The 25,757-nt window shown below is 38.0% G+C and overlaps 1 protein-coding gene across 1 annotated transcript in view; it reads left to right on the forward strand.

Annotated features, from left to right (window-relative positions):
• The window catches only part of LOC311178727 (lipase member M), a gene marked incomplete at both ends in the record, with an annotated part of 71,630 nt that overhangs the window by 2,950 nt on the left and 42,923 nt on the right, over nt 1–25,757 (forward strand). The window contains 8 exons of the mRNA XM_084245462.1: nt 645–843; nt 2,984–3,093; nt 4,656–4,792; nt 6,492–6,638; nt 8,449–8,520; nt 9,048–9,119; nt 13,046–13,267; nt 21,764–21,770. Of these exons, the coding sequence (XP_084101588.1) occupies nt 645–843; nt 2,984–3,093; nt 4,656–4,792; nt 6,492–6,638; nt 8,449–8,520; nt 9,048–9,119; nt 13,046–13,267; nt 21,764–21,770 (966 nt within the window). The remainder of the gene's footprint in view (nt 1–644; nt 844–2,983; nt 3,094–4,655; nt 4,793–6,491; nt 6,639–8,448; nt 8,521–9,047; nt 9,120–13,045; nt 13,268–21,763; nt 21,771–25,757) is intronic.

A 25,757-nucleotide genomic window follows, 5' to 3' on the forward strand; every position in this document is an offset into this window, starting at 1 on the left:
CTTTTTCTGACTTTTCAACCCTGTTCTCCTTATCTCCCTAAACACCCTTTCCTTCAGAAATTTGAGAGTTGGTAAAGGGATGTTGGGCTGACTTTGATATCATTTTCAAATGCTCGCTTGTGGGCTAAGGCTGAGGGTTGTGCATTTGTGCTTACCTCTTCTCCTTTCCTGGACAGGTATAATATCCCAGTAAATGTGATAACTTTCATGTCTTTGTAAATCAAATCTGAGAAATATGTAAATGTGAATGCAGAAAGCAGGGCAGTTACAAGCACATGCTTTGGCAGGAAACAGATCCGGGCTTGAGTCCTTATTGGCCTATGACCCCTTAGGAAAGTCACTTAACTACTGTAATGCTCAGTTTCCACATCTGCAGAATGAGGATCCTTAAAATAGTACTGCTTCATAGTTACTATTTAATAAGCTCATAGATGTAAATCAGTTGGCTTAGCACCAGGTGCCAAGTATGTGCCAAGAGACTTAAATCATGGGATGACATGCTCTCCAGCAATGACAAGGGCAAAAGGAAAGGCTGTTTTGTCTTTTGTATTTTCGTGTGTGTGTGTGTGTGTGTGTGTATGTGTTTCTATCATGTTTCTGAGATGCTCTATTTGTTAACTCTCTCTCTCTCCCCGCCCCTCCAGGTCCCCGGCCAGTTGTGTACATGCAGCATGCCCTATTTGCAGACAATGCTTCCTGGCTCGAGAATTACGCCAATGGCAGTCTTGGGTTCCTTCTAGCAGATGCGGGTTATGACGTGTGGATGGGAAATAGTCGCGGGAACACTTGGTCAAGAAGACACAAAACACTCTCAGTGACTGATGAGGAATTCTGGGCCTTTAGGTAACTGTATTTAGGAAAAATCATGAAGGATATTTTAGACAATCTCTTTAAATAGAATAGGATGGATATTAATAATAGTATATTATAATTGAAGTCATATAGCCCCTTGTAGTTGCCACTAACACCTCAAAGAAGAGCAATAGCAAGAAGCTTTGATTTCTACTGACTCGCCCACTGGCAAATGATAGCATTTTAAAAGATCACTTTAACATCTAATTATATCCAATTCTATACATTATAGTCCTATATACATCCCTTCCTGACCTGAGGGACAGTTCAGGAAAATCCAGTGACCTGCACATGCCCTTATTCAACCAATGTTTATTGAGTGCCTACTAAGTACATTATTCTAGACCCTGAGCATTCAAGAGTCAGCAAAGGTGTTGCTCTCACAAGGCTTGCATTCATTCTAGCAATGCCACTACAAATCTTTTTCTCGTCCCATCAACTTTACAAAGATGATGTGTATCAGCTATGTCTTATTTAGAGAGCCGGCTTATATAGAACATGATTTTCCTAAAACTCCAAAATTAGGTCTTTAAATATCTTGTTAATGGGAAAAGGAAAAGAATCTTTTTGTATTCTGACTTTTTCTTAGTAAAAGTATATGCTACTGTCACCACAATGGGGCTGATGCCCCAAATCAGTTTCCTTTTGCAGGCCTCCTACTGGAAAAGACTATGCATTTCCTCCACAGTAATGAAATATTTAACACCTGCTGACAAGTTGAGAGGAAAGGAAGGATAGAACAAATTGTCAGGATCAGAAGATTTGGGCAGGAGCAAACATCGGGAAATATTTTGTGTCATGGGTCCTGGGTTGGCAACCTAGAATTTTTTATAGTAAGGCATCACTCAATTCTCTTATATATTTTTAAAAGATTTATTTTTCTTATTTTTGCACAGAAGATTTGAGGCATAGGCCAGAGATGTGGAGGAAGGGGGACGGTGAAAGGATTCACCAGAGACCGAGTGGGGAGCAGAACAGGAGGATCTACTGAAGTACACTGCTGAGGGGAGCAGAGGGCGGGACAGGAGAGGTCTGCTATGCCGTGTGTCAACTCCCTGGCTGGGAATCGAACTCTTGCTGCAATGGCTGCCAATAGCTTGATAGTGCTGAGACTAAACCCCTTGCGCCATCAGGGAGGTCCCAATTCTCTTATATTTAGGGGTATCAACCTAGAGATTTCATTACCTGGTCTTTTGATTTTAACAAATAGGCTTCTAGCTTATGGAATACTGTTGTGTAGGCCTTTGGTTCTCCTGGTTTAATGTCAGGGGAGAGGTACAATAGGGTTTTGGTATATTTGAACGTAGCTCCATTTGGACAGAAATAGATGTCTGTTAATAGTCGGAATCAGGGCATCCCCAGTGGCACAGCAGTTGAGCGCTGGGCTGCAAAGCTGCCCGCAGCCTCTGCAGCACCAGTTCGATTCCCCGCCCCCGGCAAGGGTCCCACATGGCGCGCAGACCTCTCCTGCCGCCCACTGCTCCCCTCAGCAGTGTACTTCGGTCCTTCTGCCTGCTCTGCTCCCCGCTCTGGCTCTGGTGAATCCTCTCACCCTCCCGCACTTCTGACTGTACCCAGTGCTTGTATAAATAAATAAATAAATCTTAAAAAAAAATAGTCGGAATCATTCCTTTCATGCTATCCAACCCTGAGGGCAGCCTGCTATGCAACAGACTCGACCATGTTTCATAGGTGAGGAAACTTGGGCTCAGAGCATCTGGATGACTTATCAAAAGTCACTTAGCTAGTCAATGGTAGAATCATAATTTGCAATTAACCTTGTTTCCAAAGCTGCCTATTAAAGGGCCCTAAAAGTCTTAAAGCTACAAGGGGAGTCTAAAGTAGAGACATGCGAGCAAGATGAGGAGAGGAAAGTGAAAGATATACCAGAGAAGAGAATAAAATAAGGACTGGTAAGACTGACCTCAGGTAGGATGCTTACGTTTTGAGATCATGCTTGTTGATAGAAAGCAAAATACACAAATGCAGCAAACAAAATCTATATCAGTCCAGATTTAATTGAATAAGTATACATGCCAAATTAGTGAACAGCACAGAATCCTTTGTGTAAAACTAAGTGCTCTGAGATTTAAACTTGATTGTATTTATCATATCCTGTTTCAATTTGCAGTTTTGATGAAATGGCCAAATATGATCTCCCGGGAATAATAGACTTCATTGTAAGTAAAACTGGTCAGGAGAGGTTGTACTTCGTTGGACATTCACTTGGCACCACGATAGGTATGTTTACGAGGGTCAGAGTTTTACAAGAGTTAACCTTTAAGTTGTAACAGACTAACTGCCAACAGCACCCTTAATCCTGTGTGCTGTGCTGGGCCCATAGCCCTGGTGCCCTGAGTAACTGTGAATTCCAGAATTTCAGAGACCGTGAGTAGGGCACTTTCCTCCACTTATGCTCACAGGACCAATTTGTATAATGGTGATATAATTTCTCAGGAGTAACCTGTGCCCAAAACCCAAAGAAGTGTTTTCAAAGAGTAAGTTTCTACATCTCCTCTGAACTGAAAAAGTAAGACTTAATGTCATGAAATCTGTCTTGAGAATGGTATATATGCCTCAATCATATCTTTCTCAAAATCCACATGATACTTAAAAAAATAAACATTTTTTATAGAAGGAGGGGCTTATACTTTTATATGAGCAAATTAAAAAATACAATAATGTTTTGTGAGTTGGAATACTAAAGTTACTATAATAAATCAACTGATTTTATTTATTTAGCATGTGATTCAATATTTAAAGAACAGCAATGCAATTTTAGCATTTTGAAGGCTAAAACCCTATTCTTTGAAAATGTACTTCTTAATAGTTTCCTGGACTCTTTTGGAAAGAAATCCTTAATCTAGCTCCAAAAAAAAGAGATAAAGAGGCTCATACTATTAGAAATGTGAATACTTTGGTTTGGATGAAATTTCAAAAGACAATAATTATTCTTACAATGATGTCATTATCACTTACCATCAATAGCAGATATATATTTATCAGTACTTTATGTTTGTAGGCAGCTTACAATCTTAGAACATGCAAGGAGCCTCTGCTATGGCCATGCACACATGTGCGCGCGCGCGCGCACACACACACACACACACACACACACACACACACTCGCAGTGGAAGGGGTCCCAGAAGACAACTCTGGGAACCTAAATGCACAGATATTCTAAACTGCTATTCCTTTGTGGTTCTGGGCTCTGCCTCATCCTTACAAGATAGAAATGGGTACAGTGTTATTGCTGGAAGATGACAGTGAATGGAGACACCTGGTCCTTACTAAGATTGCTGTGGAACAAGGGAGTGTCCTTCCCATTTAGGAGCAGGGAAGATTTTGAGGGGTTGGTAAATATCAAGTGAAGTCCTGGGAGCAATGAAATCTCATTCTGCTATGAGGAAGTTATTCTATTATGGAATAACTGGAAGATAGTACAAAAGAATTAACTGTTTCACCTCCCACAAGCTGATTCTTCATTCTGGAAACTCCATGGCTGATTGTGGCATCTCCATGTAGGGGGTGACATTGCGAGCATATTTGGCAAAGGAGCTTGCCCAGCTTACCTAGCAGGAGTGGTCACTTCAGCACCTTACCCCTCACTTCCACAGTCCAGTTAAATTATGCAGAGTAAGAGAACAATGGAAAATTGAGAGTAGAGAGGGTTTCCAATCCATCCCAAAATCATTGCAAAAGAAGAATAAAAGTGACAAAGCTAAGTTTCACTTCTGTTAGTAGAAACATTGCCTAAGTTTTTACAATTTTTACAAGATTGTCTTGTTTCCTATTCTCTCAGGGTTTGTAGCCTTTTCCACCATGCCTGAACTGGCACAAAGAATCAAAATGAATTTTGTCTTGAGTCCTGTGGTCTCATTCAAATATCCCACGGGTATTTTTACCAGTTTTTTTCTACTTCCAAATTCCATAATCAAGGTAGGCTTTTCCTTTTGTCAAAATGTATCCAAGGATCTCATATTAGATCACAGGTTCTTATTATTTCAAAATATATTCTGAACTAAAGGTAGAAAATTTAGACGAAATTTCCAGAAGCGAGATTCTGTGCTTAAGTGTATGCAGGGGCTGTGTGTCCATTTGGTGCATGTTTGTACCAGAGTTTACAGTTTCCACGGGCAATTTACACCACTCAGTCTTGAACAGCACTGAATATTTATAAAGAATTATTCACTGAGCTAAATGTTATATCTGTGAGGGTTTACTCACAAGTTTTCTTATTCCAGTGAGCAGGTCAGTGAATTCACAATGCGCAAGTGGAAGACATTTTTCAAATGATATGTTATGAATTTGGTGTTAGCTAAGACTGATTAATAAACTCTTCCCAAGTGGAAATGTGTTCTAATTTACTAAAGTTAATATTCCACAGCCTGCATATTTACTACTCAATTATTTATTCAAATACTTGTTATTTTCCAAACATAGGGAAAGTATTTTGATTACTAACTGTAGATTTGGGATTTTATTCATTAAAAGTATTTTTTTTTTCTGTTTGCCTTTTGTTTTTCTAAAAAGGTCACTGCCACAGTAAACCGTATTTTACCAAAATTACCCTTTAAATTTGTGGTCAAGAGTAAAATATATTTGGGGCAAAATGAAGTCAAGGAGACCCCTGTGACCTACTGTGGTTTGGGTATCACAATAATTCATAAGCAAAGTAAGCCCTCGCTTGGCTTGGAGTAGTAGAAATTGAAAAAAAAATACATTTATTTAGCACAAGGAAGAATTTGCAATGATTGATTCGATAGGATTGACTGAGTAATAATGGTTGTATTGTATTGTTGACTATAAGCTCAAAAGATGTAACTTCCTTTTTGTATGGTTGACAGTTCTAATTCAAAGTGCATTATATTGGTTAATTTTGGATATGTTCTACATTTGAGCAGAGTTGAGTAGATACACTAGCTAAATTAAATTTAGATATAGGCATATCTATCTCTAGATAGACCAGTTTCGCATTTGTATTGCTCTGTCTGCAGAGCACATATCATCCCTGGCTTAGTGCATTTTCATATCCCGATTGCCAAATTTTCTACTTCCTTTGCTCTCATTCTTGACCCTTCCTGGCATTCATCACATCTGCTGACCCTAGAAACTCCAGGTGTCTCACCAAAGATCCCTACCATGCTTATAAGTACTAAAAGTTTTAGCCTTGCAGCCTTCTATGACATCATCATCTATTTTTTTCTGTCCAGTGGCACCTGCAGTACACCATTCCCTGCTCTCCAGCATAACAGTTGGCTAACTCTGGGCACATGGTTAATAGGCATAGCTTTTTCTTCCTAATAAAGGTAACATTTGACCTTGAGGAGAAACTGTTCCACCTTTCTTACCAATTAATGAGAAATAAAAAAAAAATAGCAATCTCCAGTTACACAGAATGCAGGGGAACTTCACCATGGAGAAGTGAATTTAGAGGATCCTTACTATGGTCTCCTTGTAAATCATATCTGAGGATCTCCCCTAGATGGAGATGACTCTTTCCCTCAGTGACTTGGGTTATTGACCAAAGCAACAAATGCAAATACAAATTTCTCAATAATCCTTATTCCTGGGAGGAAGGAATATCAAGAAGTCTGAAAGTGGTTCTTGAAAAGATAATTTTTTTTTTTTTTTGCAGAGTACATTTGGTACCAAAGGTTTCTTTTTAGAAGATAAGTCAACAAAATTATCTTCCATCAAATTATGCAACAATAAGATACTCTGGGTGATATGTAGTGAATTTATGTCCTTATGGGCTGGATCCAACAAGAAAAACATGAATATGGTATGTATAAAGATTTGGGGTCATTTGATGCAAAAACAGTTTTGCATGCTTGCAATCAACTAACATTTGCCACAGTTACTTTGAATTTACAATTGATACAAAGTATTAAAAATAAAATCTTAGAGGGCCTCCCCGGTGGCGCAGCGGTTGAGCGCTGGGTTGCGAAGCTGCCCGCGGCCTCTGCGGCGCCGGTTTGATCCCCGGCTGCTCCCCGGCCATCGGAGGAGGGTCCCACATGGCGAGCAGACCTCTCCTGCCGCCCGCTGCTCCCCTCAGCAGTGTACTTCGGTCCTTCTGCCTGCTCTGCTCCCCGCTCTGGCTCTGGTGAATTCTCTCACCCTCCCGCGCTTCTGACTGTACCCAGTGCATGTATAAACAAAACAAACAAACAAACAAACAAAATAAATAAAACATGCCTCTATAAAAAAAAAAGATTTAAAAAAAATAAAATAAAATCTTAGAAAAGCAAAGAAGCACACATAAACATTAAACTTATTTCTTGTGTTTCCTTTTTTTAAAAAAAATTATTTATTTATGCACACAAGAGCTGGGGTACAGGCCAGGGATGCGGGGGCTGAGAGGACTCACCAGAGACAAAGTGGGGAACAGAACAGGCAGAGTGACTGAAATACACTGCTGAGGGGAACAGCAGGAGAGACAGGAGAGGTCTGCTGCACTCTATGGGTTTCTCCTTGGCCGGCTGGGGATCGAACTCGTGTTGCAGAGGCTGTGGATTGCTTCATAATGCGGTGCTTAACCCCTTGAGCCACCAGGGAGGCTCTTTCTTGTGTTTCTTCATTGGTTGGGTGGTTTTGGCCTCAAATAAAATTTACCACTTAACTTAGAAAATATGAGGCAAATTTGAATGGAGATGTAATCTCTTTCCTAGGTGGAGTGGCAATTTTGCTTCACCAGCTCTTCGTTTCCAGGGATTGAATTGAAGGAGAGGGAGAGGGAAGAAAAAGCAAGACCTCTAGGAGGGAAAGGTAGAGTAGAAAGGGGAGGGACAGGGGCAGGGGAAAGAGAGGAAGAAGAAGTTTACATTTGCAGACTTCTGTGGTTGAGTAGCTATCTCTGCCACATCCCAGTTGGTATCCAATGAGACTGTAACTGGAAGCTATTCCCAAAGGTTTTTCTCCACCAGCTGACGCCACCCCTGTTCTTTACAAGTCTACCACTGTTCAAAGCCTATTTCAAAAGTAAAGATTTTTCGTAATTTCCTTGACCAGTTTCATTATATTTAAGGCATGGATTTATGATTATTATTATATCTCTATATTTTTGTCGGTAAGATGCTTATAAAAATTGAACTGTAGTACATATGCAAGTTGTTAGTATGATTTTTAGTGTGTTCATTGAGTAGATGAAAACAGAAATTCAGGAATGTTAACTAACTCACTTGCCCTAAGTCACAAAGCTTATACTTAACAAAATTAGAGCCTAAAATGCAGGTTTGCTAACCTTCTCCATGACGGTGCAGGTGCACACACCCCTCCGCTGACACGTGCTCCTTCCTGGTTGCTTTGCTCCATAATATAGTGTCTATTGTCACTTCCACTTCCAATTAAGCAAGTCATCCCACACCTTCAGAGCAGGTGCAGGCTTGCTCTCAAGCAATGCATGCCACCGGTTACCAAGGCTCACTCACCCTCCAGTGTCTCACATGAATTCATGCTTGTCTATCTGATTCTGTCTCTCCATTTTCAACACCCCTCTGTTCATTTTACTTCTTGGTGTAAGTTCTCTGCCTCTGAAAGGCAGAGTCCATTGCACAGTGATCGTCATTGTAACATGTTTTATTTTCCTGCAGAGTCGAATGGATGTGTACATGTCACATGCTCCCACTGGATCATCAATACAGAACATTCTGCATATAAAGCAGGTTGTATCTTGGTCATAGGAAACCACTGGAATCCTCATTTTCATTATAGGTGAAAAGGCAGATTAGACAGATTTGCAGCTGGCTTCTGTTTTGTCCTCATCACCATCTTTATGCTTTTATTTCCCTGAACTTTAAGAAAAAGTAAGAGGTCTAGTGCAAACTAAGGAAGAGACATAAATAAATGTCATCTTAAGTCAGAACTTGTAAATTAGTATGTGAGCTGAAGCAAGAGGTGTATTGGGAAAACCTCAGGGGAGCCGAGGCTTTCACAGAAAGAGAAATATGTAAGATATGACTTCCCCCTAAAAAACCTTTGTTTTCTATCAGTTTTTCCTCCAAGCCAAGGGAGACCACTGCTTCCCTCTCTTTTGAACTGTTTTTCATAGTAGTAGTGAGGTTTTTTAAATCCTTCTGTTGAACCAGAAGGCTTATTTTCTTCTCAGTGTATAGTGGTTTTCCAAGATTAGCTATTATTCAGTCACGATTCTCACTCTGAATACTCTTTTTTCTAAAATCATTTGTTTTAGCTTTACCGATCTGATGAATTCAGAGCTTATGACTGGGGAAGTGAAGCCGAGAACATGCTTCACTACAATCAGGTGAGTCACTCAGTATGATGCCCGAAGGTTGGTGTTGAGAAATTATAAGAAATAAAAAAATGAGAAGAGTCCCACCTGGCAGTTGTGCACCGCATTTGCATTGATACAATTTTTTTTTAAATGCCCAATTTTATTCTGTAATCATTGCAGAAAATTCAGAAACAAAAGAGGCATATATTTGAGAGTTACTAAAAATAGTAAATAGGCTTATTTTGACGATCATTTCACAATGCATACAAATATCCAATGATTTTATGGTTGTACACATGAAACTAAAACAACATTTTAGTTTCTTAATAATATCAATTATACTTCAATTTAAAAGAAGAATTTTAAAAAGAAACAAAAGAATGAACTCTTCCACCCAGAGTTAACTAGATGTGTCAATATTTTGTTGAATTTAACCCAATCTTTTCTATATCATATTACTTTATTTAATCTTTAATCTTATTTTTTAAATTTGTAGTTATAGCAAGACATAGCCTGTGTTGTTGAAGTCCTTTCTAACATAATCCACAATAGCTGCATGATAATGAAAATCATTATACAAAAATTTTTATACAATGTAAATGAATTCACATTTTTGCATCAACAGAAAAAAAAATATTCTTATGGAAGTTGAGTATTACCTACCTATGAAGGCTTGACTTTTAAGACATCTATTCTCCTCTAACTTTACACACCCAAATCTGTAGACTCCTCTACTATTATCAATCATGTTGCCACCATTTTTTTTCCTCAAAGTTAGGGACAGGATTTCTCGGTATTTGCTCAGAACACTAAATTAAACCTATTGTTCTCCTTGATTGATAAATTTAAGGTGATGAATACAAATTTGAATCAATGAAATTGTTTCTGAGAATGAAAACAGTTAATCAGATCAGCCAATTTCTCAGGAATAGATTAAATTGTTAATGAAATGCTGCTGATAGTCCTTAAGACAAATATAGGAGCTAAAATGTGTACATTTGTATTATTTTTAAAATCAGTTTGATCAAGGTATAATTGACATACAATAAAATTCACTAATTTTGTGTATTCAATTTAATGAGCTTTGACAAATATGTTCATTTATATAAAAACATCAAATGAAGATATATAACATTTCTATTACCCACAAAAGTTTTTATTCTACTCCTCAGATTACATATATTTACAAATGCTTAGAAAAAGTTCAGAAAAAACTAAACAACAAATGTAAAGTGGTTATTTCAGAAAGCCAAAGAAAGGAGGAGGGGAGTGGACAGACATGAAGGAGTAAATGAGGGTCTCATTTTGGATTTTTACATATTTTCTTATTTATATATTTTTTCCTACCCACCCTCCTTCTTTCCTTGGTTTTAATGAACAGGTTATACTTCTATATTGTTTACATTTACAAGAAAATGGAACAAAAGAGCTCTCACACATAATAATATTATAGCTCTCTTTTCTAATATTTTGAAGAATAATTGACAAAATTGTCAGATATTTAAAATGCACAATATGATGACTAAAATATATAGTAGTTCTTAGAATTTGCTGATCCAGGCCTACCATGTTTTGTTTTTTAAGTCATTTGGAGTCAATTTTTTTTTAAGATTTATTAATTTTTTTATACAAGAACTGGGGTACAGGCCATAGGCACAGGCAGCGGTGGGGTGGGGGGGTTAGAGGATTCACCAGAGACAGAGCGGGGAGCAGAACAGGCAGACTGACTGAAATACACTGCTGAGAGGAGCAGTGGGTGAGTCAGGAGAGGTCTGCCTCGTCATGTGGGTTTCTCCTGGGTCTCCTGGGAATCAAACCCTCACTGCAGAGGCTGTGGACAGCTCTCCAGCACTGCGCTCAACCCACTGTGCCACCAGGGAGACCCCATTTGGAGTCAATTTTTATTACATTCTAGCCTCAGCAATTTGCCCTCTCCTAAAGTTTCCAACATAATCTCTGTTCTCACTCTATATTTTATTGCGAACCAGACAATTCAACCATGTAAGATCCATGAGGGTAGGGATTTCTTTGTTTTGCTTGCCAATGTTTCTTACCTGAAAGATTCCTGGTCCTTTAATACTTATTTGTTGCATGAGTGTGAGTGACATTTCTCAACTTCACTTTTTTCTACTTAAATTATCTCTGTCATCTTGATTCTCATTTTCTCTCTCAGAACATGAAAGTCCTTTTATATTCAATTTAGTCTGGTCTATACCCTTGACCCCATCTCTTTTCATCTCCTTTTCCTCTTGACTACTTTATTTTCTGAAATGAACTCCTTAAGAAAAACAAACAAAAACCTTCCTTCAACCTATGATCATTCCTTGACTTTGTTTTATCAACAATTTTCAATATTTGAAAGAGCTGAATAGCTCCACTTCTTCCTCTCTCCCACTACTCCCCAACACTGGCAAATGTAGTTTTGTTCTTCTTCATTTGTTTAAAACAGTCACTCTCTTTAAAGTCACCTATGACTTTTAGTTGCCAAATACAATTGCCTACCTTCACCTTCAGAATATTTTTTTAAAGATTTATTTATTTGGCCTCCCTGGTGGCGCAGCGGTTGAGCTCTGGGTTGCGAAGCTGCCCGCAACCTCTGCAGCGCCAGTTCGATCCCAGCCTCTGGGCAAGAGTCCCACATGGCGCGCAGATCTCTCCTGCTGCCCGCTGCTCCCCACAGCAGTGTACTTCGTCACTCTGCCTGTTCTCTCCGCTCTGGCTCTGGTGAATTCTCTTACCCTCCTGTGCCTCAGACTGTACCCAATGCTTGTATAAATAAATAAATAAATCTTAAAAAAAAAAAAAAGAAATGGTGGGATCACCATAAATCCTTATTTTTAAAAAAAATTATTTATTTATTTATACAAGCACTGGGTATAGTCAGAAGCACGGGAGGGTGAGAGAATTCACCAGAGCCAGAGCGGGGAACAGAACAGATAGAAAGATTGAAGTACACTGCTGAGGGGAGCAGCGGGCACGGCAGGAGAGGTCTGCGCGCCATGTGGGACCCTCGCCCTGCGGCTGGGGATCGAACCCGCACTGCAGAGGCTGTGGGCAGCTTCACAGCCCACACTTCAACCGCTGCACCACCAGGGAGGCCCACCTTCAGAATGTTTTATGTAGTTACCATAGACTCCTTGAAACTCATTCCCCTAAACTGGACTTCCATGACGTAGAGATGTCTGACTTTTTGTATCCCTTTTTGGTTGTTCTTTTTGTCCTTTACACTGGCTACTCTTTTGCTTCCAGTACTCTCAAACTGTCATCATTCTCACTAGATTCTTACTAACTAGTCCCTTTCCTCCTTAGAGAATTTAGCCATGTCTATAGCATCAATTACTTCCTCTATGAGCCATCCACACTGTTTGTCTAGATTTTTTTTCTTCACCTACTTTGAACCTACTCCTTTTTAAAGTCATCCTATAAACTGATGTCCATACAGTCATCCCAAGATGGGGTTCTGAGGAATGACCCTAACTTGTCCCCAGAACTTCTAAAGTATGTCTAAATACCTTAAATGCCTACCTCCAATTTTATATCCTACTGTATCACTCCACATAACTTGTTTTCTGGGTACACTGGACACCTTGCCCCCCGATCATGGTATCTGTGCTCTTCCTGCTTGTTAAGAAGCCCTCATCACTGTCTGTTAAAATACAATCACCCCACAGGATTAATTTCAAATGACCCCTCTTTATGTGAAGACCTCAGTTGGAAATAATTTCTTTGTTTTCACTTACCCAACTTTGTATACAAGTACTTAACTATCTCATTTGCTGCCTTCTTTGCAAAATCCTTGAAAATAGGAAGCATTACTCATTTTCTCCCTGTTTCCTTGGTACCAAACAGAACTATGGTCAAAGTAGATGCTCATTTAGTAGTTTCTATTTATTCTGAATTCAGTTGTTGCTATGAGGACCTTCCTTTCACGAATGACCTTTCTTTCTTTTCCATAGAGCCAACCCCCACTGTATGACTTGACTGCCATGAAAGTACCCACTGCTGTGTGGGTTGGTGGACACGATGTACTTGTAACACTCCGGGATGTGGCCAGGGTCCTCCCCCAAATCAGAAATCTACGTTACTTTGACCTGTTGCCAGAGTGGAATCATTTTGATTTCATCTGGGGCCTGGACGCTGCACAACGGGTGTATAGTAAAATCATAGATTTGATGAAGGCATATGCCTAATGTAAGATATCTACTTGTCAGTAAAGAGTTGCTTCCAAGCTGATAAGAGGTTTCAGGAAAATATCAAGGTCTGCATCCTCCACTTATTATTGCTTCTTTATCACAGCATGCCAACTAGGAATTATTGCAATTGTGCTGCTCTTTCTCTAAGAAATGCCCACTTCTGAAATCCTAGACTCCTTCCATCTGTCAGCGCCAGAGTCTCTTTTTTCATTCAGGATGATCTAGCAAACTATTCTCTGCTAACAGTACTGTTAGGAAAATAGTTAAAAGAGGATTTTTTCCCTTTCTCATTTTAAGCTTATTTGTGGCTTCATGCAAACAATACCTGCTCCCCACTGTCTTAGTCAAAAGTTAGAACATTAACATAGGAGTGCTAGTCTAGCAGGAAGACCTTATAAATGCAGCCATCTGGGAATATATTTTGGGTGCCTGTGATCTTGTGGCTTATTTGAAATCACAATGAGAGCAATAGTCATTTTGGTCATCTATAAATAAAACATAAAATAAGTCCTGGCCCACATCAAACTAGAAATAAAACAGCAGAATGGAAAACTAACTTAAGTATTGTGTTCCAAACCAAAAAGAAAAATATAAAATTAAGGATGATTAAGATAAGCTAAATTACTAATTATTAAAATTTATACTAGTGTATGCAAAATTTATACTAGTGTATGCAAACCCAAGTAACATGTAGAATATAAAATATATAATATAACATGTAGAATATAAAATATAATTTAGAATCAACAAGAGAGGCACAGTGAATATTCAAAATTTTATATTATTTCAATTTCTAAATGATGCAGACCTTGATTCTAAGATTTAGTACAGAGTTCCAAGAAGTAGCATGAAGTTTTAATGTCAGTTATCGTATTTTCAAATGGTGTGAACTTGGAAACTTCCCTTACCTTCTATGAAGATGTAACTAATAAAAAACTGTGTATGGTCCTTAAAGAATCATCAATATATGATACACATACATACTTTCAACAGTTTTTTCAACTTAAAGCAGCTAAATGTAAATAAGTTCACTAGTATTTACAGGTAGGACCAGTCTTTTGGATGTTAGTTGGATACCACATAATTATTTTTCAATAAATAATCTATAATTCATCATTTTAGCTTTTAGTTTTAGTGTCTTTAAAATGGAATGAGAATTTTAAAACACCTGGAGGGCAATTTTAATTGTCAATGCTTCTATCTATGCCTTTATAGATTTTATTTGGCAAAAATTTGATTAATTTTATCACATTCTATAGTAACTTTAATAGAACTTTTCCAAGAAGTATAATGTATTTTTCATATAAGCAATGCATACTTTTTTAATTCACTTTTGATCAAACTGACCATAATTTAATTGATATGATGCACAAAATAGGCATAAATATGTCTGAGAACAAACATCTAACTCTTTGCAAGCCTACAACTAAATAAGAAGGAACAAAAAGATGTGACTGTACTAGATTAACCCATTGCTTATGAACATTTAAGAGGCATTTGATCTCACTTTATATGTTTACAGATAGAAAGGGAGGGCATTGGTTAATGTCAGAATATGGTAAAGTGGAGGTTAGGTAAGAGAATTCCCTTGGGATTTGTCTTAGTATTGTTTCAGCAGTGTCTTGTAACAAATAATCGTGAATAACTCAGTGGCTCATAGTAGCAAACATTTACATTCATACTCGCAGAACATCAGTTTGTCTGGACTCACTCTGCTTTAAGCTGAAGACAGCTGAGATTGGCTCAAAGCTGTGGATTAGGTCCATATTTCTCCACATGTCTCATCAATCTGGAGCTAGCAATATCAGGGTTAACTTCTTTACTTGACAAATCCCAAGAGCAGAAGAGGGCCAGCTAAATCACACCAACATATTTAAAAACCGCAATTTGCTTCATAATTGCTAACATGTCTTTGGCTAATGCACATGACATCACCAAGCCTGATCTCAGTGGGGTGAGGTGTTTTGATTCACCTGCAGTGAGACACTGCAGATCATATTTAAAAAAACGTGGATAGAAAATGCTATCATATGGTGTGCAGAACTAGAGAAAATAATCCATCCTACTACAAAATTCTTCACAAAAGAGAATAGGGAATACAACAAAAAGTAAGTCCCCTTCCTTCCTGATTGCACAGTCTTCTATTTAAAGACCACTGACTGCAGGCCTCCCCTGGTGGTGCAGGCGGTTGAGCACCGCGCTGTGAAGCTGTCCGCAGCCTCTGCAGCACCGTTTCAATCCCAGCTGGCCAGCGAGGGTCCTACATGGCACAGCAGACCTCTCCTGTCTCCCCTGCTGCTCCCCTCAAATTTCATCAGTCTGCCTGTTCTGTTCCCCACTGTCTCTGGTGAATCCTCTCACCCTCCGGCACATCTGGCCTGTACCCCAGTTCTTTTATAAATAAACAAACAAACAAATAAGTAAATAAATAAATAATAAAAAAGACCACTGACTGCTATCAATGTTTTTGTGTATCTTTCTTAACTACACCGTGCATATTCGAATGGATCCAGACATTCTCAGGTGTTTTTTTTAACCTGCATATATTGTACTATATATACTTTTCAATATCTTCCTTTATTTGCTTAACATATCTTGGAGACCATTCCCTATCAATGCATATGAACTGTTATTAAAGGCTAGATGGAAGTCCATTATTGACAGAGATTTGGATGGATTAAGATCTTTTATAATTATACACAATGCTGCAAAGAATATTGTACCATTATTATTTTAGACTTTATAAAATATCATTTATGTTTACAGGATAAATATATTTGAACCAAAATTGTTGGTTCAAAGAGTATGTAGAATTTCTATTTGGGATGAAAATATTTTTAACTCTGCTGGGTGACAGGAAAATCTCACCTTTGACAGTCTTCTGTGTGAAACCTGCACCATCTTAAAAATTTCCTGGATGTGTACACACAAGAAGAGTATGTCTACTATGTTCATACTAGAGACCATTAATAAGAACAACTTTTATATGATATCCACAAACATTAAGTTTTCCTGTAGAAGGGTCAGATAGAGTTTTTTGTTCTCCCTAAATTAGACACAATGCCTGTGATGTCACATCTCCTCTAAGAGTTAAAATTGTGCCTTTTCCAAAAAAGGAGAAATGGGGGGAAAGTGGCAATATCTCCAGAGAATACAAAGGAAATGCCTGGTAGTTCTTTAAGACATTGACTCTATGGTCTCAAGGATAATGTAATCAGCACCTATGCTTTTACCTTAATGCATGTTGCAATTTATGTAGAGGTTTTCATTTGAAAATTATGAATACAACTCTATTAATGTAGAGTTGCTATAAAGCTAATTCTCCTAATTCATACCTGGAATAATTACAAATGCATTAACTCTAGATTTACACTCTCAAAGATTTTGAGCTTTGTTTTCCAAAAATCTCCCATATCATAATTTCTTCTTTAGTTGTGTTATTCTTTCCCCGAGTAGAGAAGATGACCACATCCTTCAGCCTCAGGTATTCTCAGCCTGCCAATAACAGGTGCTCAAAAAATTATTTATTAACAGAATAGAAGTGTAGAAGGACAAAATCAATCACTAAATGATTCTGACTATTAAAAGGTTTAATGACTTCTAAGTAAAATGACTTCAGTAACAGAAAATCCATTAGTTTCAATAATTTTCCAACGCCACTATCTTAAAGAAGACATGAATATTCAGAGAGATGTAGAACAGATTTCTTTTTCCAGTTAATTGCACTCATCTGTTATTTATATTTAGAGGCATAATTGCATGGGGTCACCTGCAGGTCTTTGTGAGCAATGATAAGGTGGGCAAAAATAAGTAAATTGTTACCCTATTTGACATTCAAATCTAATTAAGTTACAGTTTTTAGTCTATAGCATTGGATATGGAAAAGTTGGAAACTTCAAAGAATTGAGATTCTTTTACAGTCCTATTCAGACACTTCTCTTTTTAGTTACATGGACTGCCATGCAATGGAAAGGCTATGAATTTGGGAGAATAGGCAACTTCTTTGTGAAAGTTTCTTGACTATGGGCTTGATGTAGATGCTCCTATTCCTTCAAGAATTTCACATTAGAAATCCAGGGACTTCTTCTAAGATCTTCCAGAGAAAATTATCTTCCAGGAAGTTTAACCCTAGCTTTAGGGTAAGTGTGTTCTTGGACCTATAATAGAAAACATGGATAAAATCATCTTCACTGAAGCAGAAATCAATGGCAGCGCTTCTATGGATTGATTACATCCTGTAATCATGGGAAGGCTCCATTGCATGTAATAGCCTCTTTAAAGGCTTATTTTTTTCTGAAGTGTTTGAATATTCCATATAAATATGAAAGATGGGAGTGTGGTGAGAGTTTAAGCTAGAGATGGAAACAGAGATCACACTAGGTAGTAAGTGTTCAAGTTTTTCTTCCTCCATTCTAAGAACAGGAAATTACCAAAAGATATGATCTAAGGAAAATGCAATCACTGTATTTTGAAGATTATTCTAACTGTTGGATGAATTAGAAGGGACTACAAGGAAGTCTGTGAAATGTGTCATCCTTGCCAAGTCTCCTGATTCAGGCTGCTTCCTCCTACAGTGTGCTCCAAAGAGATAATCCCCGGATAATCTGGAGACAAGTATGTAAAAATAAATACTGAACTTCATTAATCAGCAAAATTCAAATAGATACCATATTGAGATATCACCTCACACCTGTTAGGATGACTAGCATGAACAAAAATAAAAGACAAGTGTTGACAAGAAGGTAGAGAAGTTGGAACATGTGTACACTATTAATGGGAATACAAAAGGGCATAGCTGCTATGGAAAGCAGCATGGAGAGTCCTCAAAAAGTTAAAAATAGAACTACTATATAATCCTGCAACTCTATTTCTGAGTATTGATTCAAAAAAACTGAAATGAGGATATTGAAAAGATATCAGCACTCTCATTCATTTCCATGCTATTCACAATAATCACTATATAAAGATAACCTGAATGTAACAGATGAATGCATTAAAAAATTACACACACAAACACATGCAATGGAATATTGCTCAGCTTCTAAAAAGAAAGAAATTAGGGCCCTCCGGTGGCGCAGAAGTTGACCGCTGGGCTGCGAAGCTGCCCGCAGCCTCTGTAGCTCTAGTTCGATCCCAGGCCACCGGCGAGGGTCTGGCATGGCATGCAGACCTCTCCTGCCACACCCGCTGCTCCCCTTAGCAGTGTACTTCATCAGTCTGCCTGTTCTGCTCCCTGCTCTGGCTCTGGTGAATTCTTTCACCCTCCTGTGCTTCTGACTGTACCCAGTGCTTGTATAAATAAATAAATAAATCTTTAAAAAAAAAAAGGAAAGAAATTATATTCAGGAATGTGGATAAAACATTATTATGAATGAAATAAGCTAGTCAGAAGGCCAAATAACCTATGGTTACACTTCCAGAGATTTCTAAAATAGCCAAACTCACAGAAACTGAGAATGGAATGATGGTTTCCAGGAGCTGTTAAGGGGCACAGAGAGTTGTTAATCAACAGGTTCATTCAGTCCAAAGTAAGTCCAAAGATATTCTGTACAACTTTGTGCCAAAAGATAAGAAAATATATTGTACTTTAAATTCTGTTAAGAGGGTATATCTCTTTTTGAGTGATCTCACTACAATAAAAAATTATCAAGCTATACCTTTATGTGTGCATTTTTCTGTTATGTCTATTATATTTCAGTAAAAATGAATGTATTTTGAAAACTCCATTTTTTTCCATTCTAAATCATAACCTTAAAATTCCAAAAGAAGGGCCTCCCCGGTGGCGTAGCGGTTGAGCGCTGGGTTGCGAAGCTGCCCACAGCCTCTGCAACGCTGGTTTGATCCCCGGCCGCTCCCCGGCCACATGGCGCACAGACCTCTCCTGCCGCCTGCTGCTCCCCTCAGCAGTGTACTTCGGTCCTTCTGCCTGCTCTGCTCCCCCCTCTGGCTCTGGTGAATTCTCTCACCCTCCCGTGATTCTGACTGTACCCAGTGCATGTATAAATAAAACAAACAAATAAAATAAATAAATAAATAAATAACATGCCTCTATTAAAAAAAAAAAAATTCCAAAAGAAAACAACACCCAACTCTTGCCAGTACCACTACTTTTTTGCTCTAGATTTGTATATGATAACAAATAGATTGTGTAATCACTTACTCTTTCTTAAGACTTCTACATAAAATAGCACACTTAAAACTTGTAATCCTAAGAGATAGCACTATGGTCATAACAGATGAGAAAACTGAATACAAAGAAAAGTTAGAAATGAAGGCCAAATTTGCCTACATTGCACAAGGTGTTATGATTTTCAACTAGGAAATCTGAAACACTAAAACCTACTTTGTAACGTATATATGCATATATGTGCCCAAAAGTATAAAAATGACAATGGACACAATGGCAAAGGTCCTATTTGTTATTACCTTAGACCAAAATTACTTAGAAAATTAAAGAAGGAGATAGGAAATTTGTTGTTGCTGTTTCACAAAATTTAAATATCAATTTGAGAATAGTGGATAAAACTGCTATCTGATCCAACTATCCCACTTCTGGTTATACATCCGAAGGATTTATGATTATTGTCTCAAAGAGATATTTGCACTCCCAGGTTCATTGCAACACTATTAACAATAGCCAAGACATAGAAACAACATAAGTGCCTGTCAAAAGATCAATGGATGAATGGGTAATAAAAGTGTGGTACACACTTGCCTTGGACCTTGAGGACACTTTCCTAAATGAAATAAGTTAGAGAGACAGAAAAATACTGCATGATCACTTATGTGGAATCTAAAAATATCAAATTAATAGAAACAGAGAGTAGAATTGTGATTTTCAGGAGACAAGGGGTGGGGAAAAAAGGTCAAAGGGCACAGGTTTTAGTCACAAGATGAGCACATTCTGAAGATTTAATGTACAGCAAGGTTAACAATTTTGTGCAATGGACTTATAAATTGTTATCAGAGAAGAGTTTTAATGTTCTCACCAAAGCAACAAAATAGTAATTATGTGAGGTGAACAATATATATGTTAGATCAATTATAACATATTTTTCACTATTTTGCCTGAAATACTCCAAATTTGCATAGAGTCTAGTAATCCTTCACTTCTGAGGAATATGGCTACATAGTTTGTAGAAAAAAAAAGTGTGGAAAATTTGATAATGCTTCCCTTTTCTTCCCTTACATTTATATAAATCAGCCCTCACATTCACAGCCCTGTAGCAGCCTTACTAAGTTACTATAGTTTCTCAAGCTTAAATATCTCTGGGTTTTTTTTTTTCCTAGAATAAGGTAAATTAATTTCAATCAAATACATTTATGTCAAATATAGATTATGACTCTTTGAACATCAGTGAATTTCTTTCAACAGTATTATCAGTTTTAAAGAGGTGAAACCTGACTAAATAACCTTTTGGATAATCCTTCCAAGAGAAGGAAGGAATTGACCAGGACCTTGTTCAGTTTGAGCACACCCCATTCTCTTCCCTTTGGAAGTTCATCCATAATTTCCAAGGTCTGGCCAAAACACCACTATTCTTTTTTTTTTTTTAAGATTTATTGATTTATTTATTTATGCAAGCACTGGGTATAGTCAGAAGCGCAGGAGGGTGAGGGAATTCACCAGAGCCAGAGTGGGGAACAGAACAGGCAGACTGACTGAAATACACTGCTGAGGGGAGCAGTGGGCTACAGGAGAGGTCTGTTGCTCTATGTGGGACCCTTGCAGGGGGCCGGGGTCAAATGGGCACTGCAGAGGCTGCAGGCAGCTTCGCAGCCCAGCGCTCAAGTGCTGAGCCACCAAGGGAGGCCCAAAGCACCACTATTCTTGAAAAGTTTTCCCCAAATCTCAGGTCTCAGAATTACTTCCTCCTCTAAGAAACTTTTCATTCTGCTCCAGAATTTCTTCTTGAAGAGTTTTACATAAATCTATCTCCCTAATTATTGTGAATTAGCTTGAGAAGATGTTCTATTCTTCTTTATCTTTTAACTTTTAATTGTTTTCATTTTGAAATTATATAGGTTGACAGGAAATTGAAAACATAGTATAGAGAGATATCATGTACTCTACTCAATTTCCCCCCAAGGTAATATCTTACATAATTAGAGTTTACATAAAACCATGAAATTGACTTTGGTATAATCCACAGAGCTTATTCAGATTTCACAATTTTACATGCACTTATGTGTGTGCAAGTGCTCACACATCTTTCAAAGCAATTTTATCAAGTGCAGATTGAGTATCACATGTGTAGATTTATTACAACCACAATTTAGATCGAGAACTACCCATTACCACAAACATTCCCTCGTGCTATCTCTTTGTAGTCAGCCACCCTTATGACCTGCAAACCTTCCTTGAATCTAACCCCTGGCAACCACTAATCAGTTTCCTATCTCTATAATGTTGTGTAGCTGGAATCATATAGTATGTGACCCTTTGATGCTGGCTTTTTTCGTTGTGAATAATGCCCTTAGGAACCAGGTAAGTTGTTGCTGTGTGTCATTTGTTTAAGTTTTGTTTTTTGCTGAGTAGTATTCTATGACATGGATCTATCACATTTCCCACTAAAAAACATCTGTTGTTTCCAAGTTTTGGCTTTATCTTTTAACTTTTCAGTGTTAAAAGTTTACAGTGACTTGATAATAGAAAATACTTAATTTTGATTCATTGATATGAGTTAATTCCCACCAAAGCTAATTCTGAGCTGAAACCTTCTCTTGACATGTATATTGTCAGTTTCTTTCCAAGTTTTTACTGATTTGACTATACAATCCTTCACTCATATCTTGATCTGACACTTAGAGATTGCAAAACATTGAAGAAGGGGTCATTAAATTTTTGAGTTCTAATAATGTGACTTAAATATTTTTTGGGGGGCCTCCCCGGTGGCGCAGCGGTTGAGCGCTGGGCTGTGAAGCTGCCCGCAGCCTCTGCAGCGCCAGTTTGATTCCCGGCCACCGGGCGAGCGTCCCACATGGCACGCAGACCTCTCCTGCCACGCCCGCTGCTCCCCTCAGCAGTGTACTTCGGTCCTTCTGCCTGTTCTGCTCCCCACTCTGGCTCTGGTGAATTCTCTCACCCTCCGGGGCTTCTGACTGTACCCAGAGCTTAGTATAAATAAATAAATAAATCTTTAAAAAAAAGAACTATTTTGGGGGGCTCTCTGGTGGCCTAGGGGTTAAGTCTCATTGCTACAGCCTGAGTTTGATACCTGGCCATGGAGCTAACTCACATACGAAGCAACAAACATCTCCTGTCTTGCCTGCTGCTCCCCTCAGCAGTGTATTTCAGTAGAATTGCCTGTTTGGCTCCCCACTCTGTCTCTGGTGAATCCTCTCACCCCCTTACCCCTCTGGGTATAAGGTATAGACCTTAGTTCTTCTACACAAAAATAATTTTTTTCTTTTTTTAAAGAAATATTTTGGGATAGAGTGATGGTATTCAGGTCTCCGTAAATTATGAAATACTTCTTCCAGCCAATGTTAAAGTGTGACAAGTCTTTTGTCCTATCAAAAACTGCATCATCATCATCACACCCCCCCTCAAAACTAATTCAAATGAAATATTAATAGCAATATTGTATAATCATTAAAAATTATAAGCAAAATATAAATAAAAGCACCAACAATTTTTTTCTGTCTTTATTGCTGCAAAAAAGAACATGAATTACTATAAATAACTGTGTTTTTATGGACATCTCATCCATTTCCAAGCAAATTGCCTCTAACTCTACTTACAAAGCAATTTTGGAAGCCAAACCATCCCTCTTTCTGTACTTCCTACCTTTGTCATTTTAATTTAGTGTGAATCATTTTGCTAAACAAATGAGTCAGCTGAGCTGAGAAAATTAATTTACTTGGAAGATTATTCATCTTTAATAAGTCTTCCAAATCTTTTCTCCCATAGTAAAATAATATTAACAAAAATATAGTGCTTCCTTAGTGGTGCAGGGGTTAATGACACAGTACTATCAAGCTATGGCTAGCCACTGCAACGTAATTTCCAAACCCAGCCAGACAGCTAACCCACATGGCTCAGCAGACCTCTCCTGACTCTCCCACTGCTCCCCTCAGCAAAACATTTCAGTACATCTGCCTGTTCTGCTCCCCACTCTGTCTCTGGTAAATCCTCTCACCCCCTGCACCCCAGTTCTTGTATGCCTACACCCCAGTTCTTATATGCATAAATTAATAAATCTTTCAAAAATATAGATATAATTTAAGGAAAGTCAATTCCTAAAGCAGAGTATAAAAGCAAAACTATAAACTCTATCGAAATCTGAAAATACCGGATGGTCTCATTCATAGCAGCAATTTAGAAAGCCTAAATAAGGGACCAGGAAAAAGACTAATTATAATAAAGTAAAAATCAAAATCAACAAGCAGTTATAAACCAGAGACACAGCACTGGTGCTGGGGGTGTGAGGGGAGGAGGGAGTAGGGTCAAAATAAGAGAGGTGGGAATTGTATGGGGAATATAACCAAGATGAAAATGCACACATTGTGCAAAAATGAAAAATGTAAAAATATATATATAATAAAATAAAATAAATAAAATAAAATATAAAAAAAAAATCCTTCGATGCCTTGCCACTATACTCATCCCAAAGAAAACTTCTCTGGAACTCTGTGACAGGTTCCAAACACTGTCACAACATGCCACCAACAGTATGGGGTGGAGCAAAAGAAAAATTACTAATCACATACTTGGCAAGATTTGTCACAGGATATGTAGAAACACTTATGTTTATACGCTATAATGAAATAATACACGTGTATGATGAAAAGTTAAGAAAATGCAAATGTTATAAAATTATTTAATACTAACCTTCCTTAAGTACTTTAATGCTAAATTTTTATAAATGGATTTATTTGCATTAGTTCAACACATAGCCGTATTTTCAGTCATTTAAGATTTCAAAGGCAACTATAGAAAATTACAAAGTCGTTTTAAAAAAGCTCAGCTCTTTTAATATTGAAAAGATTTATTTTTCGGGCCTCCCCGGTGGCGCAGCAGTTGAGCGCTGGGTTGCGAAGCTGCCCGCAGCCTCTGCAACACCGGTTCCATCCCCGGCTGCTCCCCGGCCCCAGAGGAGGGTCCCACATGGCGCGCAGACCTCTCCTGCCGCCCGCTGCTCCCCTCAGCAGTGTACTTCGGTCCTTCTGCCTGCTCTGCTCCCCGCTCTGGCTCTGGTGAATTCTCTCACCCTCCCGCGCTTCTGACTGTACCCAGTGCTTGTATAAATAAAAAAAATAAAAATAAATCTTTAAAAAAAAAAGATTTATTTTTCTAAGAAATCAAACATGATAAATACAATGTGAAGTACAAGAAATATTTGATAAGACAGACTATTTGCTTCTTAAACAGAAGAAAAATCTTTTATAATTCTTATTAACACATTGATCATCTAAGAAAATTTATTATTTAAAAAGAGAAAAACTCTAGTCATATTACTGTAGTATTGAGCTTATTTTTTATATCTTATAAATAATTTTATTCCATGCTACCTATCTTTGACCATCTAACATAAAATTTCTTTTCCACAAACTTTATGTAATTTTCTATGTTCCTTTAATTTTTCTTTTATTCTCTGTTATTAGGAAATAACTAGTCACTTCATTTTTGGAAAATTTGCTCCCCTTTCCTCAACACAAACATACAGTACACTTTTGGCAGTCTTTCTTCAAAAACATTCCATTCTGCTCCTATACTCGATACAAAATTGTTTCCCATGTTTTGTATTACTACTAGTAGTTTTATTTTTTCACACACTGGTTATAAATTTTAATATTAACAAACTATACTTTCCACTGAAAACTATGAACCATGCAATTGTGAACTATCTTAGATCAACATGCTATTAGAAAACTAGAGAATGCGGGCCTCCCCTGCTGGCTCAGTGGTTGAGCGCTGGGTTGAGAAGCTGCCCACAGCCTCTGCAGCGCTGGTTCAATGTGCACAGACCTCTCCTTGACCCCCGCTGCTCCCCTCAGCAGTGTACCTCTGTTCTTCTGCCTGTTCTGCTCCCCGCTCTGGCTCTGGTGAATTCTCTCACCCTCCTGCACTTCTGACTATACCCAGTGCTTGTATAAATAAATCTTAAAAGAAAGAAAACTAGAGAATGCATAATTTAAAAAAATTATACTTTTTAGAGATACGTTTTTTCATAGTACAGGTTTTTAATGTCGCAAAAGATATGTTTACTAATAGACCCAATTAGCTTTTGTCTTCCAGTAAAAAATTAAGAAGCTAAAATTAAAAACTCAAGCTTCAGTTTAGCTGTTAATGTTTCAGTATATTACCTTCCTTGGAAATGATTGCGATACTCAATGAATATTCATCATTTAATTTATTTGTTTTTTGTTTTGTTTTGTTTTGTTTTTGTGGGACCCTCACTGGTGGCCGGGGATCGAACTGGCGCTGCAGAGGCTGCGGGAAGCCAGCGCTCAACCGCTGTGCCACCAGGGG

Source organism: Talpa europaea, assembly GCF_964194135.1.
Source record: "Talpa europaea genome assembly, chromosome: 10".
In the NCBI taxonomy this organism is placed as follows: domain Eukaryota; kingdom Metazoa; phylum Chordata; class Mammalia; order Eulipotyphla; family Talpidae; genus Talpa; species Talpa europaea.